Source organism: Stegostoma tigrinum, chromosome 11 (genome assembly GCF_030684315.1).
Source record: "Stegostoma tigrinum isolate sSteTig4 chromosome 11, sSteTig4.hap1, whole genome shotgun sequence".
Taxonomy (NCBI): Eukaryota; Metazoa; Chordata; class Chondrichthyes; order Orectolobiformes; family Stegostomatidae; genus Stegostoma; species Stegostoma tigrinum.
In genome coordinates, this window is record NC_081364.1 from 35,657,281 (window position 1) to 35,675,769 (window position 18,489).

The 18,489-nt window shown below is 39.0% G+C and overlaps 1 protein-coding gene across 1 annotated transcript; it reads right to left on the minus strand.

Annotated features, from left to right (window-relative positions):
* Positions 1–9,900: 9,900 nt before the first annotated feature.
* On the minus strand, positions 9,901–16,930 carry trnt1 (tRNA nucleotidyl transferase, CCA-adding, 1). Its single transcript, XM_048548248.2, has 7 exons — positions 16,735–16,930; positions 15,994–16,187; positions 15,088–15,226; positions 14,812–14,938; positions 12,229–12,422; positions 11,800–12,053; positions 9,901–10,638 (listed from the first exon to the last, which is right to left on the minus strand). Exons 1-7 carry the CDS (start codon positions 16,856–16,858, stop codon positions 10,390–10,392), a joined length of 1,281 nt encoding a protein of 426 aa, XP_048404205.1. The 5' UTR covers positions 16,859–16,930; the 3' UTR covers positions 9,901–10,389.
* Between the last annotated feature and the right edge of the window lie 1,559 nt (positions 16,931–18,489).

An 18,489-nucleotide genomic window follows, 5' to 3' on the forward strand; every position in this document is an offset into this window, starting at 1 on the left:
AACCCCCATGGCCCTTATGCCCAATATGCCAATTATGACCCCTGCACACCTCCCCATGATCTCTCAAACATCTCATGTTTCCCTATTCCCAATTACCAATTTCCTGTTTCTCTTCATACTGCTGTGCCATGCCATCCCATGCCCGCCTAACCATTTTCCAAGGTTACCAATACATTTTATGCCAACCTATATATTTAATCATCCCCATGGCCCTTTATAGTTCCTAAATCAACTCAGGGCAAACTCATAGCTTTCAGCCAATATTCTTTGCTCCTCCCTCTCTACGTCAGGTGAAGATAATGCTGCCATTGTGCCATAAGACGATTCTCTCGTTAGAGATACACGACTGGTGCTGGTTTAACCGGAGGACCACCACACCTCAGGCAAGGGGTGAGATTGAGAATGCAGGACTTTCATGGTATCCTCAGCTAGCGTGGGAATTAAGCACACTGTACTGTTATTCTGTAATGCAAGCCAGGTGCCCGGCCAACTGACTAACCAAGCCCCACGACTCCGCAACAACTCATCTATTATGAACAATGGACAAACCTCAGAAGACATGCTGACAGAAAATAAATTTGTGCCTTTCGAGGATGTCATTACTGAAAATAAAACACTAACTGAAGTAAAAATATTCTATCCCTTGAAATTTCTTAAACTAATCTCATACGAAAACTGTCCGTTAGGGAAGGAAATTGCCACCCTTACCTGGTCTGGTTTATATGTGACTCCAGCCCTACAGCAATGTGGTTGACCCTTGACTGCCCTCTAGGCAATCAGGGATGGGCAATAAACGCTACCTAGCCAGCGATGCCATTATCCTATGAATGAATAAAGGAAGACACCAAGGCTCCTTTGACAAGAACCTTCCAAACATATAATTTTTACCATTTAGAAGGACAAGGACATCAGATGCATAGTAATGCCAGAAACTATCATCAGAGTCTTACACTATTTTGATTTGAAACTATATTGCTGCTTTTTCACTGTACCTGGATCAAAATTCTGGAACTCCCTTCACAACAGCAACAAGAGAGTACCTGCACCTCTCACACTGAGGTTCAAGCCAGCAGCTTACCACCACAAGTGGTAATAAGATATGGTGGCTAAGTCAGGACTGCCAACATAATACAAATAATAAACAAAGGTGTATGTACTTTTTTTTCTCAAATGCACAAACGTGCCCATTTTCCACAATCCCAAAGGGCAGTGCACCATCCCCAGTAGGCAAGATCCAACAGACTATCCAATCTATCCAATGCACTGACAGCAAAGCTGCAGTTACTGGTATAATCCTCATATCCAAGGGACCCTAAAATCAGATTTCATTGGAGGCAACTAATCATAGAAACAGCCAGATTCCTACAGTGACTCTATACACATGAATTACATTTTGCTCCCCAGAAGAAAAAGATGTTGCATTCAGGAACGAGATTTGGAATTCCCAACATTTTCTGGCTTTTAGCCCCAGCAGTGATAAGCTCCACTGGAGTGAAAAACTGAGCTCACGGTTTCAGTCATTGCCATATTGAATTGGAAGATATTTGTGCTCATCTACTGCCAACTGTCAAACAAGCTGTCTGACTGAAAATTAAGACAGGTTGTGATGAGTTTCATGTCACCCACAAAGGTGTGAAAACCAAACGCTGTACTACTCCATGAGGCAGCATGTAGATGTGGGGTATGAAAGGGATGGGGGTGGGGGTAAATGAGGGTAAAGTCCTTGGGAAACAGCAGAGTAATGATGCAAGGAAAAGGAAGAGAAATCACTGACACTGGGGAGTGACTGGAGGAGGGCGGCTCCTGTGCCAGAGTGGTAGTGCCCCTACCTGTGAATCAGGAGGCTGGTTGAGTCCTATTATAGACATGTGTCATGACATGTCTGACTGGGTCGACTAGAAAAAAAACAGAAGTGTGGTGTGGTCAACCAAAGTCTGTGGACAGTTTGAGAAAGCGAGGCGGGAAGATTTACCTTCATGACTACATTTGATGTGACCTGAATTTGAGAAGAGCTTTACAGCCACTAGTGCATGGGCAGAAAGCTGATTGGAGGGACTCTCATGAATTTCTTGAAAAATTGAAAAAATATAAAAAAGTAGGCCTGAACCAAGAAAAGGCAGAGCTGGATACTTAAATATTCCTGGGAACTGGGTTTAAGATAAGGACGTGAAGAACTGAAACAGGCTGGCAATATTGTTAAAGAGTTATTGTAGTATTTGGAGAGAAAGTCCTCAAGAGGATGATGACAGAACTGAGTTGGTTGGAGTTAAGAAACATTAGGCTGACCATTACTCAGTGCATTCTGTAGGCCACCAAACCAGTGGCAAAGATATAGAGTAACAAATTTGCTGGAAAACTACAGAAAGATTCAAGAGCTATAGAATAACGGAAATGTTAATCACCCAATTACAGTCTAGGTAAGTGTGGAGAAAGGGGAGATTTTCTGAACTGTATTAAGCAGAAAAAATTAGTATGATTCAGAGCACAATGGATCAAAGTGGACCAACACTGAAGTGAGGAACTTACAAGGAACAATGAGTATTCCAGTCAAAGGTTTAGGTTAGCTACAGAAAAGCATGAGGACCTATTTAGAGCAGGTTTAATTAATTTCAATTGAGCAAGAACAAATCTAGCCCAGAAAAAATGGAATCAAATGCTGACAGGCAAAACTGCAATAGAATAACGGTCTGCTTTTTAAAGGGATGCTGGTATTTTTCAATTCATTCACCAGTGGGGCAGGCATTGCTTGCCCACCCCTAATTGTCCAGAGGGCAGTTAAGAGTCAACTACATTGCTGTTGGTATGGAGTTACACGTAGGCCAAACCAGGTTTGGATGGCAGTTTCCTTCCCTCAAGGACTTCAGTGAATCAGATGGGTTTTCTGACAATCAGCTCATACCCCCCACCCCCCGCCCCCACTGCATCCCAAAACCAGCCCAGCTCATCCCCTCCCCCCACTGCATCCCAAAACCAGCCCAGTCCGTCCCCACCTCTCTAACCTGTTCTTCCTCTCACCTATCCCCTCCTCCCACCTCAAGCCGCACCTCCATTTCCTACCTTCTAACCTCATCCCGCCTCCTCGACCTGTCAGCCCTCCCCGGACTGATCTATCCCCTCCCTATCTACCCACCCATCCATACAGTCCTCTCCAACTAGCTTCTCCTCTATCCATCTTCAGTCCACCTCCCGTCTTTCCCTATTTATTTCAGAACCCTCTCCCCATCCCCCTCTCTGATGAATGGTCTAGGCCCAAAATGTCAACTTTTGTGCTCCTGCGATGCTGCTTGGCCTGCTGTGTGCATCCAGCTTGACACTTTATCTTGGATTCTCCAGCATCTGCAGTTCTCATTATCTCTGAGCAGATGGGACAAGTTCAGTTTGGGACTATGTTCAGCACGGGCTGGTTGGACCAAAGGGGCTGTTTCTCGGCTGTATGACTAAGTACTAATGCATTTCTTTTTACAAAGAAGAATGCTGCCAATATCATAATAAAACACAAGAGAAATGCCAAAAATGAGGGAGGGCGATTGCCATGCATGCCATACTTAGAAACAGAGAACTGCAGGTCACAGATTCAAATTAATCAGCAAAAGAAACATGGCTAGGAGGAAACCTCAAAGTAAGCAATCAGGATCTAGAAAGTATTACCAATGTAAACAGTGGAGGCTGGGCCAATTCTGTATTTCAAAAGGAAATTGGATCATTATCTGGAAAGCAAACTTTTGCACAGCTATGGGAAAAGGAAGGCTGGTGGCACAAGGCGATCTGCCTCTTTCGAAGGCAGGAACAGACAGGTGAACCAAATTGCCTCTGTTTTGTAAGATTTCTGATTCAATAAAATGGACAATCACCAAAAGACAGAAAGGATGCTTCTGACAGTGCTGAGGAAGTAAGGATAGAAATTATAGTGGTGAGGCCTCGGCCTCCAAATCTAAGTACAATGGTGACTCCAAAAAATTAAAGAATTGTAAGTGTTATATCCCTATTCAACCATGAATGCAAAGATAAACCCAGCACTACAGCCAAGTAAAAAGAAACGATAACCTGTGACAAAATTAATAGCCAGCTGTTTTTGTAATGGCATAGCATGACTGTATTGAGGAAAGGGAGCATGGGTTTGGTGAGACCAGTTGTATTTCACAAATTTGAGTTTTTTTTTGCTAATGTCACAAAGAATGTTGAAGGTCTTACTGTTGACATTTTCACTGTTGATGTTTTAAAGGCCTTTCACTATATACCAGCAAGGTGAAGCTCATGGAATGAAAACATAGCAGCAAACATTAATACAAGGTTGTCTGAATGACTGAAAATAAAATTGTGGTGCACAGTAATGTTTTGGACAGTACGCAAGTATATTGTGATTCACTCAGATTCAGTCCTATGGCCTCTGCTTTTCCTGATTATGTTCAAGAATCAAGGTGGGAGTGTAAAAGGTGCAAGTTTTGAAAGTGTCAATTAGCAAAGAACTTGGCAGTATTGTGAACCACGAAAAGGCGAATGATAGATTTCAAGTGGATACAGACACAAATCTGGTTGAATGGTCAGACAGATGGCAATACAGAGAGAATGCATTTAAGTGACAGATAACAGTGTGGAGCTGGAGGGGCATAGCAGGCCAGGTAGCATCAGAGGAGCATGAAAGTTGACGTTTCGGGTCAGAAGGGTCTCACCCCAAAATGTAAACTTTTCTTCTCCTCCAGCTCCACACTGTTATCTTTGACTCCAGCATCGATAGTTCTTACTCTCACAGTTAAGTGACATATCTGATAATAAAATGAACAGACAGTGTAGGAACAAAGTGGCCTTGGGGTATACAATCAAAAATCATTCTAAGTGGCATGGCAGGTTGAGAAAGTACTTATTAATTGTTGTGAAACTAGAGGCCATTAACTTTTAGGTTTAAAGTAGAAATATAAACACCCAGCAATTAACTGAAGATTTCATGTTTATAAATAAAAAACATTCTTTCCAAGAATTAAACAAAGTCTGCACGATTAAGTTAACGCCAAGCAAAAAAGATAAAATCCACACCTTTCTGGGATTCACTTTCATCCTCAGCATTCCAGCTTCCTGCAAGTTAAGATTTTTGGGTGATTTTTTATAAGTAAGAACCTCTCACTTTTTGCTCCCGGCCTCACAATAGCGTTTTGAGTTGCTGAAAGACACTCAAATGCCTCTCAGTTTCCAAGAAGACAGCTTTCTGGCATGTTTCTACAATAACCACTGTACACTTCTTCCAGATGCAATAAACTGCAGCAAATCATACAGTTGCTTTTTTCAAAAAATCCAAACTGAGAAAATGCCCTATCCACATGAAGAACATTCAAATTTATATTGTTTCCACTCAGAATTGCAATTCTGATTATCATCTCTTAACGCTCTCAATCCTGCTAAAATGTAATGGACACTGAAGTAAAATTACAATCCCTCTGTTTGCAAATAAATTAAGCAAAATAACCTTCCTACAAAGGCCCCACCATGAAATCACTATCTTGACAGCAGCAGCTCATGTTATGGGATAGTTCAAACAGAAATGCAAATGATCTACTTTACCTTCAAAGCTACTCTAGGATTTCATAACCCATGAATAATTTTATATCGCTAATGGAGTTTGAGAGCTCTTTGCTAAGACTCCTGGCGACCAAAACTGCTCTAGGTTTTGTAATAAAAAAATTCTAGGTATCAAAGAAAGGACATAGCTCTGGTTCTTCTGAACTATCATAGAAAACTCCTGGTTTTCTTTACCCTTGAACTTAAATGATAATTTATGCTTATCTTCCAAGTGCAATCAAGATGGACTAAATTGCAGTTACATCAGAGTTATTACTAATTAATCAGGTGTACACTTAATTCAGACTTCATCGTCCAACTTAAAAGTTATGTTTTCAAATTTAACATTTAATTTCCGGAATAGGAGAGTTTCAAACCATATTTTTCTCACATAACACATATTGGACCTTAGGCTTTATTAGTGGTGTCAGAAAACTAAAGCAAATGAAGATCTGATTAACACTGACAGCATACTGTTTTCACCCTCATACTGTGCTCAATTCTGGTAACCAGACTTCAGAAAGGCTGAAAGGCTTTAGAAAAGATATTTCTGGGAATGGTTCCAGAAATTTGGGACTTCAGCTACATGCACAAGTTGGCAAAGCTGCGGCTGTTCTGAGATTAACTAGAACTAGTTTGATTAGTTCAAAATCATAATGGGTTTGGAAACTGTTCCCATTGTCAGATGAAAGGATTGTGAACTATACAGCACCAACTTAAGGTAAACGGAGAAATGTTGAAGATGGCACCTTGAACAGGAGGTCAGGTAAGAGCATGACGATTGAGACTGTTAATAGGTGAAGTATTTCATATCATGTCACCCATCCATAGTTGTATAAACTCATTAAACAATTGTGTAAACCTGGCAAATTGCTGTTAAATTAACAATGAATAACATATTTATTTCTTTCCATTAATTCAATCAAGCCTCAAATTATTCACACCAGCTATACCTTCACTATTAGTAAAAATTACAAACTAAATACAACTATAACTCATTATTTGTATATACTTACTCCACTTGCCTACTGTTGTAAAGCTTCAATGTGCAGCCTAATCTATATCTGAGCTTTACAGCTTTAAATCCATCATTCAGTAAGATTGCATTTTTCTATCACTAAAGTATGCCCTACTTCTGCAGTAGCCCTGTTTCAAATGAGAACATTCATTATATTTTGAAAATACAAGGATATGCAGCCTTGATGCAATACAACTTTGTAGTTTATTCCATCTTGCACAGACACATTATTTCTCATTTAGTTTCACTGGCTGGTCATGTCCGAAAAGGGCAACTCCAAGATCCTGATGTTTATGTTTCAATTTCTTCTTGACTTGATTCCACTGAACCCTGGAGATCTCTTAAAAGCCCCATGTCCTATATGCAGCCACCTTTAATTCTTTGCTCTATGCCAGTTCTTAAGTATTGACAAGTAAACTGCTCATTTCACCACGGATGATGCTCGATCTACTGAGTACTTCAAGCATTTTGTTTTTATTTCAAGATATCTCAGGAATGTTCCCTTCTAAATAAGTGCATAACCATGAAGTTGATGAAGTATCAGAACAGCCTTGAATAGGTTTCTTGCTGAAAAGGCAGGCGTTCAATTGAAACAAACCTTGCTTACTAAACTTTTCACAAAACCATCTTGCAATATTGAATTTCCACTTTCTTGACTTCTTCTGGTTAATATATTGTGAATATTTCCTCAATTCCTAATCATAAACAGGGGCCTTTATCTTTTATTGATATTACAACTTTGCTGTGTGGAAGTAAGGCTGTGCTGAGCTACAGCTTTGTACTACATAAGCATACTAGAAAACAATTAGAATCATCAGTGCTATTCTGATATGCAGTATTTCCAAGTGGATCAAGTTAACCTTTCTTTTGCTGTTCTGATTTAGGTTGAAACATATTCACGGTAAGATTAAAGATTGACGTGTATACAAAAGCCAAGCGGTCTATGAAAATGACAATTGAAAAGAAATTAAAATTATCAGTTCTTAGGTGAAAGGTGCTCATATTAGTGCTTAGTAAAGGCATAATGTAAAAAATATGCTCAGATTAAAAAGCTTTGAGTTGTATCTTGAATCAATTCAATGTGCTGAGTTCAAATGAGTGCAATGCAGGAATGGTGAGGAAATAGCTGCAAAAACACCCGAAAACATAAACGTGAATGGAGATAAGTTTTATGCAGTTTCACTTCTCAGTCGTCCTCCTGGAAACACAGACACAGGAAACATGCAGACATCCATTTCAATATTGAGTGGATAACAACATATAGCATCACTTTCACTCACTGGGATTTCAACCAGCTTGCCCTGGGCATGACATCAGTGTAGATTATAATGGTATTAGTACATTCTTATGTATCAAGATATCCTGATATTAATTTTGACCTTTTAAGAAGTTCTCGCTTCTTCAAATACATAAACAGAGACAAGCCAAAGTAAACACAAACTCCATTGAGAACAAAGCTGGGAATTAAAGGGGAACCAGGAAATAAATAAATACTTTGCATCAGTTTTCAGAGTAAAGACGTTAATAGCATTCCAAAATTATTTAATATTTAAAGGGGCAAAGGAGAGGAAATAAAACTAACTCAAGAAAAAAATGCTACAGAAATGAAAGCAACCAAACACTGATTTATCACCTGAATCTGATGTGATGCATCCTCTGCTATTAAAGGAAATAGAGGCAGCAGATGCACCAATAATTTTCCAGGAATGCTTTAACTGTTCTAGAATCTCAGATAATTGGAAATCTACCAATCTAACGCTTTTAACTGAAAAAGCCAAAAAACAGGTAACTCTAGGCCAACTGGCTTAACATCTGTTAATGGGAATATGTTAGAGTCTATTATAAAGGATGTAATAGCACAGCATTTAAAAATACAACTGTTATTAAGCAAAGTCAGCAAGGTTTCGTAGAGAAAATTATGCCTGACCAATCAGAATTTTGAGGTTAGCATATTTTCATTTTCAAGTGTGCAATACGATGCCTTATATTAAGCAATTTAATAAGAGCTCACTGTGTCGAAGGTGAATTTGTATGGATAGAGGATTGGCTAATGAATCGAAGAGAGAGTTGGGATAAAGAAGCATTTCAGGATTGCACACTATGGCAAGTGGTGTACAGTGACAGACCAGTATTGTGGCCACAATATATATGTATGATTTATTTAAGGAAAGTGTATTTATTATAAGTAAGCGTGCAGATGACAACAAAATAGATCAGAAGGCAAGTGGTGACAATGACAAAATCTACAAAGGGATATAGACAGGTTAAACAATTGGGCAAACTTGGCAAATGGAACACAATGTGGGGAAATGAGATGTTATGCACTTTGGCAGGCAGAGAGAAAGACTGCAGAAAGTAACAGAAGAGGGGTCTGGGAGTCCACATCTATGAACCACAAAAAGATAGCATCCAAGTTTAGTAGGCAATAGGGAAGGCAAATGGAAGGTTGGAAAAAAAAGTAAAGAAAGGGAGATTTTGCTAAAATTCTGCCAGGTGCAAGTCAAACAACAGTTGGGACATTGAGAACAGTTATAGATATAATGGGATTTGTGACAGTCCAGAGAACGTTCATGAGGCTAATACAAGGTAGCATCTGTCTTAAGAGGAGACGTTGAGTAGGTTTGGCCTGTACTCATTGGAATTTAGAAGAATGAAAGGCAACCTTTTTACATTATACAATATTCTAGTAAACTTAACACAGTAGATGCAGAAAGGTTGTTTCCCATTGTGAGTGTCTAGGACCAGAGGGTGTAAATTTAAGACAGTAATGAGAAATTTCTTTCGAGAGTAGTGAATCGGTAGAATTATTTAGTGCAGATGGCTGTCAAGGCTGAGTCATTAAGCGTCCATAATACTGAAATAAATGGATTTTTAATCAAGAAGGAAACCAAGGGTCACAAGCAAAAGGCAGGAGAGTGGAGCAGAGGATTATCGATTAGCTATGATCTCATTGAACAGCAGCAGACTCAGCAGATTGAATAGCCTAATTCTGCTCCTATTTCACATGGTTTTAATGATAATGGGAACTGCAGATGCTGGAGAATCCAAGATAATAAAATGTGAGGCTGGATGAACACAGCAAGCCCAGCAGCATGTTCCTGAGATGCTGCTGGGCCTGCTGTGTTCATCTCGCCTCACATTTTATTATCACATGGTTTTAACTTGTTTTTCAGGAAAAAAAACTGTTCAGTGAATCAGCAGTTAAAGTAGGATAAATTCACTGAAACTGCTCTTGCCAAATTGTGTGAAAATAGTACAAAAATCAGATGTAACAACTGGGAAAATAATTTAAATATAAAACTTTGAACCTGAAGACAAATGCAGGAATAACATTTGACAATGGGCTCAGATTTTTAATTTTCTTTAAACATCCTTCATTACAAAACAAATTATGCAGTAGGCTGCAGGATAATGGGTGATTCAGAATGCAAATTTAACACAGAAGAAATGTTTTAGATCTTGTCCTTCTGGTTTCTTTTAAGCCAGTCATTTATCTAGTACAAAGCAAACTAACCTTTACCTATACAAGCTGTTCAAACCTTGAGGGCTCAATTAGATGAAAGAGTCACCAAATCTAAATTGACTCCTAGTCATCTACATGTATCCAAATCTACCCAGTTTTAAATCCAATTCATTTGCTAAATAAAACTAGTCATTATGTGAGTAAACTACGATGATCTTAGCTACAGAAAAAAAAAATCAATGAATTTAAAATACTAGACCATAAACATACATAATCAAGAATCCAAGGTTGATAAGGGTCAAAATTATTATCAATGTAACAGTTTTTTCTCTCCGTTTCACAACAATGAGAGATGTGCTCATGGACTTTTTACCATGCTTAACAGTTCTTCCTTATCCATCAGGTAACCACTCTTTTTCCATGTATTCCGAAGTTCCTGCAACATTGTCCCAATTTCCTTTCCAGAAACAATTCCTATTCTTCTTAAATCATGGCCACTAACAGGGAAGCGTGGAATGGACCACTGCTCCATAGTTTTCAGTAACTTCTCCTCTCCTTGGTACTTTAACAATTCGCATATTCTGCTCTGCACATCTGGCTCTCTGGACTGAAATTTAAGCAGAAAGCAATGATACAAAACCAGCAGCATCACAAATCATTCAGCAACCAACTTAACCATAGAACAGTAACAAGTCAACTAATGAAGAGATTGGTTGAAAATTCATGGTAAGAAATATTCAAGAGGAACATGCAAAATGCTCTCAAAATTGCATTCTCCAGTAGTAAGCCTGTGGTTTGTCTGCTTTTAACATCCCAGATGTAACACTGCATGACAAAACTTCTATTAGGTGTTGAAATCAATGATAAATCCTGGATGTTTAAGCAACACATTAGCATCTTAAATGGTTGATGAGTTTCACAGAGCAATGCACAATAAAACTTGATGTTACATAGTATGCTTAAGGCAGCAATAATTTTGCACCAAACCATCTTTGTTGAAACAACAGATTAACTTCATAGAACAAGAATTAGACCCTGCTTAAAGCAAGATTGGAACCATCAGGTCAGTTAGATATGTGGTTCTTTGGTGCTGCCTGACTAGGGATGATGTTGCTATGCTTATTCAGCATTTCCATCTATTGTCAAAATTGGTGTAGAAAGTAGTCTTTGAGTATTCAAGGTTGTAGCAATCTTGTGTTTTATCAGAAAAAAGGATTTCTGAATTTGGTTCAATGGGATTTACACCTTTGTTATTAGGACTATTATTAAGTGACATAAAATCAGACATAAATAGGCCTCAGTATGGATTTAGTATATCTCACCTAAAACTTTGCTGTAAACATTCAACCATGTCATGTGAAATCAGCCAAAACATTTTTAATCACCCATTTAAGATGTGAGAATACCAACACATATAAATTAACAAATGTTTTACTTATGGTCAGAATGTTCCCTTTAAGCATCTACAGCGACACATATGTGCAGCAATCTGGATATTCCGTGAATGATGATCTGCAACAAACTTACGTTTCCAGAAGGAAAATTGAGGCAACACTGGTCAGGACACCATGAAGCAATGAAACCAGCATTTTACCCCATTTTAAAAACACCTCAAGAACCATGTTTGAGATTCTTTCCCCACCATAAATTTTCAAATCTTTTGGAGTTATTGGAATGCTTTACTTTCAGAAAACTCACTATATAAACTGTAATTTTCATCTGCGTTGCCATCTTTTCTTTGAAAATTTTTTTTTTTTTTTTTACTTACATCTATAATAAAATCTCTGTAAGGTTTTAATGGATCAGGTCCATCAGCCTTAATCAAATCTCTTCGGTACTTAACAATGAATAAACCAAGTTGTTTTTCTTCTTTTGAAATTTTGAGTCTCAAGTCAAGCCTCAAAACATCATCCTGTATTCGAAACAGTGCTGAAAGTACAGTCATAGGCTTTGGAGAATGATGGTACACATTTTTGCACACTTTGTTCAGTTCTTCCAGGTTGCCTTCAATTACTGGTAATCCTACAAGGGATGGATGAAGAAAATGAAAACTAAAGTACAAAACTATACAAAGATGTCACATAACTATCTATCAAGTTACAAAGTTATACCATATATTGACAACTCTGCAAGGAATGGTACAGTACAGGAAGGGATTGTACATTAGTGAGATACATCAAGAATGATCTATGCCTACCAATATACTGGGCTACATCCAGCTCATACATGAGGTTGACAAGATGAGCAGCATGGTTTCCAATTAAAGTTTTTTTCAGCTCAAACCAGATTCTTTCTCCAGAAATCCCTGCCAGACCCTTTGCATACAGTTTGATTGACTTGAGTGCCTTCGGGTCATGGTCCCCTGTTTCCTTGGCAACCTTGCCATAAAACCTAGAAAATATAAATTATCAGTATAATGAACCAGATTTTGTTTTGTGGTTTCAAGGTTTATCTACTTCCTGCAACAATAATTGTACCAGTCCAGCCACTCTTCCAGAGAAAGAGTCTACAGGCCCAAATGTGTTTGAGTTTTACAATTTGACTGCAGAGAGAAGGGTAAGCTTACATGGAATTACAGGTAGTGCTCTACATTACATGGGTCCCTCATTTACCATAACTCACTTGTCTTCAGCGGAACCTAAACAGTTTATCCATGATACTGAGAGAATAGGTTGGTGGATAACATGACCCAAAATTCCCATCTACCGCAAGGACATAAAATTTAGTTTGTCAACATGGAGCATTTTACAAAGTTGTCAATAAGGTAGAATTTGACACCATTCTATCTATCTTACAATCATATCTGTCTAACTTGATTGATTTCTTTATTATCACAAATTTGCTAAAAATAGTGAAAAATGTATAATATCTCAAGTTACTGTAGCACTGAGCATGCACAATGTTTTCTTGGAATAATTATTGGAACATTACTTTGTGAAATATATCCTGCCAAAAGGACAAGTGGGCCAATCATGTCCTGGTACCACTGGTGAACATAAGATACTTTGGTCAAATAGATTTGAGAGAGTTGAGGATACAGAGAATAAGCAAAGATTCAGGAGTAGCAGAGTTGCTTGCAGCAAGAGGAAACCCACATGATGCTTTCTTACCGTCAAATGCCATGCAATACTTCTCAAATCATTAGTTCTATAGTCCACTTTCTTTAACAAAATGAAAGGCCAGTTTGAATTAAAATTGATAATACATAGTCTCATGTATTTGTGATAGTCTCACTTACAATCAGGGGAGGAAAACAGCACAAGGTCAGCATGGGAGGATCAGATCTCCTGTACCGGTGGATGTGGATCTGGGTGAAAGCACATACATGTATACAAATTTAATTCAACGTATGGGTTGATACAACCAGGCTAAAAACAGCAAGCCTGGCAACTTGTAAGTTCTAATACATGAGACTACAGGTAAAAGGAGAGGGTCTCAAAAGATCCTTCATTAAAATATACTAAGTGACAGCTGCACCTTAATGGCATGGAGGGATCCCACAAATAGACTTCTGCTCCAATGAACATCAAGTAATCGGGCCCTTCTCTCTGTAATTATATTTGAAAATCAATCAGATTCTGGAGGAGTGACTGACTTTAGTATCACATCATCTGCATATAAAATCTCTGTTGCTCAGCAGCATTCTATTACCTTAACGTATTAGAATTAGCAAGAGGGTTCAAGAGAGGAGGGTTTGGAGGATGTTTTATAAACTATGATGTTCTCTGCCATCAAGTCTGAAGCAAATATACAAAAAACTGAAATAGCACTTGGATAGTACATTGTATAATTTAAAGCATGCAGTGTTTAAAGCAGATCACAGTGCATGGGCAATATCAGATCAGGTGGAATGCAGCAGGTTGTTCAAACAGAGATGAGGTAGTGTCTGGTCTGAGTTAGGGAAGCATAGTTGGAAATATGAATTAAACTGAACAGTTACTCGGAAGGAGCTCTAGATATCTAATAGTCTACGTTTCCTGAGTAACTGTTTACATAGGTACCAAGGGACCTTCAAATTCTCCAATTTAAATGGAGATTTTTGAGGATTCTTCGCATTGGGGAAATCTTTTAATTTTCAGAGTCTGCTACGATAGAGATTCCACAGGATCCCCACGTGTAATTCCTATATTGCATTAGAAATTATCTGGCCATTGGAAAATCTGGATCATTATTTCTAGAAAAGTTACACCAAAGCGAACATGCAAGTCTAAAGAATAAGTGAACTTAGGTGTATAGAATCATTTTAAAAATGGGTCATTGTAAAACAAATTTCAGATTTTAAGAAGGACCATGTGTGAATTTAATTTTAAATGAAACAATAAGTGTAATGTAATATCACAGAGACAGTAAGAACTGCCGAAGCTGGAGAATCTGAGATAACAGAGTGTGAAGCTGGATGATGACAGCAGGGAAAGCAGCAGAGGAGCAGGAAAGTTTGATGTTTTGGGTCAGGGCCCTTCTTCAGAAAGATGGGTCCCAAACCGAAACGTCAAGCTTTCCTGTACCTCTGTTGCTGCTTGGCATGCTGTGTTCATCCAGCTTCACACCGTGTTATCTCTGCAATGTAATAATGTTCCTGGGATAAGTTATACTTGCGCCCATGCTTTTGTTTCATTGAGGCCTTGATAAAAATTTGCAGAGTGAGAATGCAATTCCTTCCAATTATCAGAGAATAGAAACTTGCTTCTGAAACTAAAGCTATATGTTAAAATTACTCCATGCAATTTTTTTTAAAAATCAACTTTAATCAGATATAACAATAAAGCAGAAACAAACCAACCTGAAATACCGCATTATTCTCAAATAATCTTCCTGTATTCTTTGTGACGGATCACCGACAAATCGGACTTGATGGTTTTTCAGATCCTCATAACCATCAAAATAATCATACAGTGTGCCATCCAGACCTGAGAAATAAGTGAAACATCAATATGAGCTTCTGTACAAAATCATAGCTCAAGAAAAATTACATCCATTTCAATATTTAACAACAGGAACAAAAATTAAGACATTCAGCATGAAGCATTGCCCATTTGAAACTAAAATAGATGATTACCTAAAAACATGGCATTAATTGTCAGGTCTCTTCGTTGAGCATCTGCTTGCCAGTCTGTCGTGAACTGTACATCAGCATGCCTTCCATCTGTTGCAACATCAACTCGCAACGTAGTAATCTCAAAGTTCTGATTGTTTACCTAGCGAATATATTTAAAATTGGTAAATCATAACTTTTTGTTCTGAACCTGAAAGACTATACAATCTTAGTTTGATTCATGTGAACTCAAGGAATTAAAGTGACTAAAATGGTTAAAACTTTATACTCCAAAATAAATGCATTACAATGATCATATAAAGTTCCCAGCCCACAAACGCCATGACAATTAATTAATTTTACAAATACTGTATCTAGAATTGTGTTCCTGAAGATCACAAAAGTGCACATAATAGAAATGACAGTAATGAAAAATAGTTAAATAACTTTAAATTACCAGCTAATTGGAATAGAACTGAGTTAATTAAGAGCAAACTTCTTAAATAATTTAAGAAAATTAATGGACATTTATTTTACCTATTGGGTTTTGAAGTCTCCTTCTGAATTCTTTGTTCATACAAATTTGAATAACAACTCTACAAGCCAATCAAACTCAGGAGGTTTCAAAAAAGACATTTGTAATTTTTTGCAATCTGAGCCACAATGAAATTTTAATAGAAGCCATTTCAACATGTCATTTTGATAATGCTTTTAACTGCTGCATTATCCTTTCATTTTGCCATAATCTTATCTTATGGTAATCAACTTAATAATTGTATTCCTGTTACAGTAAAAACAGATTTTAAGGTTATAGTATAACCTATCTCAACAATAAATGCAGATTTTGAGGTAGAATGGGACATTAAGCCACAATAAATGATTTATTCAAGATGCAGAGAGAGATTGGCTTTGTTCACATTTCAGACCTACTCTTGCCGTGATGGTGCCATGCTTCTCCCCTTTATTGTTGATCAACCGGATACCAGCAGCCTGAAACAGTTCTTTCATACGGTCGGGGGTAGCTGTGGTGGCGAAGTCTATATCTTCTGGCTGCCTCCCAATTAATAAATCCCTCACGGCGCCGCCTGCTATTCTCAACTCATACTTGTTTTTATTGAACAAATCTGGAAAGATTGGGGGTGAGGAAAGACACAGAGAGAAAAAAATGTGATCACTGTTGCCAGGTCTCCAAAACACTTCCACCATCAAAGGTATCAGTTCAGAGCAGAGAAAGATAATGCAGCAAGAAAAAAAAACACGAAGACCATAAAACTGACAGGGGGAGGGGAAAGGTGAACTGCGAGTGTTCAGAAAAGGACAATTCATGATAGACTTGAGTCAGACATGTAACTGTGAGAGATAGTGGCATTAGGTGAAAGGTGCCAATGTAAAAGGTCAGATCGACGCACACAGAGGGAGAGAGAGAGAATGCGAAACAGAAATTGAGAAGAGAGAATAAGAGGGAAAGGGAGAATGTCAGAGACCAAGAGCGAGTGAGAGAGAGGGACAACGAGAGAGACAGACAGAAAGTGCCGAGAGAGAGAGAGAGAGACAGAAACCACAGGGAAAGGGAAAGGCCCAGTCGCGGACAGCCCGCTGTTACACACATACCGCTGCTAAAATGGCGGCCCACCTCCAACGCCATCAGTCCCCATTCCGCGGCAGCCTCACCTGCGATAGTCTTCAGGCCATCCGTGAACAGCGACTCAAACTCCACCGTCTTCAGCTGCATGGTGAACACGCCTCGCCTCAAGCCGCTGCTCAAACCGACAGCACGGGACACAAGGCTCCACATTCACCCGGACGGCCACCACCGAGTGAGGCCTCTGCAAAGTCAGGGCTCGCGGCGGGCGGGGCCCGAGGCGTGGCTTATGGGATGGGGCGGGGTCCGCGAATGGGCGTGGCTCTTGAAGGCCGCCTTCTGGTGGAGGGGCGGGGTCTCGGCGGAGGGACTGACTTCTGGCGGATTACGACCCTCGAAACTGTGCGACTGCGCACTGAGCAAAGGGTGCCTCTGCTTGAAACCATCTGTTGGTCTCAGTGCGTCAGGACAGATGCTGGATAATAGCGGTTTGATGGGAGTAGGAAATGTAAGGGAGGGACAGAGCAAAAGAGATCAGAATGAGGATGGATAGGAAGAAGTCGGAAGTGCAATGGGAAATGAACATGGTTGATAAAGAACAGTAGGAGGAAACTCCTGTTAATAGTGAACACCAATGCAGGGCAATTGGCCCAATTATCGTTTTGTGTACTGTAATTCTGTGAATTCTTGTTACGTTGACATCACAGGCCCATAAGCAGGGATGAATAACCCATTAGTTTGCAGTTTAGGAATGCTTGCAGTTTTCACCATCTAAATTTTTCTGTAAATTGCAACTTTATAAGTTTCTTTGCAAGTTTTGTTTAGTGTTTATATGGTTGTGTTTTATATTGTAGTTATGTCACTGTGTGAATTTGGTTACAGAGACTTTCAACATTTTTCAGTCCTTGTTCCTGTAGAATTCCTGCAGTATTATCCTGAGATTGAGATGAGTGACCTCCAACAAGCACAACCATCTTCCTTTTGGTATGACTCCAACCTGTGGAGTCTTCCCTGATTCTCATTGACTTTGTTTTGCTGAGGCTCCTTGAAGCCCCTCTTGGTGACAATGTGGACATGATCTCAAGGGAGGTCAACTTCCATTATCTCTGGTGTCCAGCTGTTCTTGTTTCGATCAAAGCTACAATGAGAGGAGGTGCTGTGTGACCTGGTGGAAACCAAACTGAATAGCAAAGTCAAGACTGTTGCTGAGTAAGTGCTACCTGATAACAGTGTCAATAACTCCTTCCATCACATTACTGAATAGGCTGGGGCTATATTCCCTGGAACGCAGAGGCTGAGGGGTGGATGTTTTAAAGGTTTATAAAATTATGGGGAGCATGGGAAGGATGAATAGCCAAGGTCTTTTTCCCAGGGTAGGGAAGTCCAAAACTAGAGGGCAAGTACATGCCAAAAATAGCTTGAAATCAACTGTTTCAGTTTAAGAGATAAGGCCTTTGAAATTTTATTGACATATTTCAAAATGAGAGGAGAAAGATGTAAAACGGATCTGAGGGGCAACCTTTTTCATGCAGAGAGTAGTGCATACATAGAATGAGCTGCCAGAGGACATGGTGGAGGCTGGTACAATTACAACATTTAAAAGCCATCTGGATGGGTACGTGAATAGAAAACGTTTAAAGTGATATGAGTCAAATGCTGGCTCATGGGATTAGATTGGTTTAGGATGCCTGGTTGTCATGGGCAAGTTGGACAGAAGAGTCTATTTCCATGTGAGTACATATGAGTATTACTGAATGGGTTTCAGTTTGACAACAATCAATGGAAGCTTCTCAGTGCCATTCTTGAAATTAAGTTTAAATGCTAGATTTATTTGTTGAATTTAA

What these genes read in the sequence shown, in the direction of transcription:
- trnt1 (XM_048548248.2), bottom strand. Translation starts at nt 16,858, where the DNA reads ATGTGGAGCCTTGTGTCCCGTGCTGTCGGTTTGAGCAGCGGCTTGAGG. An exon ending in ATGGCACCATCACGGCAAGA is followed by an intron (nt 15,227 to 15,993) that starts GTAGGTCTGAAA and finishes TATATTCGCTAG; the next exon opens with GTAAACAATCAGAACTTTGA. An exon ending in AGAATAATGCGGTATTTCAG is followed by an intron (nt 12,423 to 14,811) that starts GTTGGTTTGTTT and finishes TATATTTTCTAG; the next exon opens with GTTTTATGGCAAGGTTGCCA.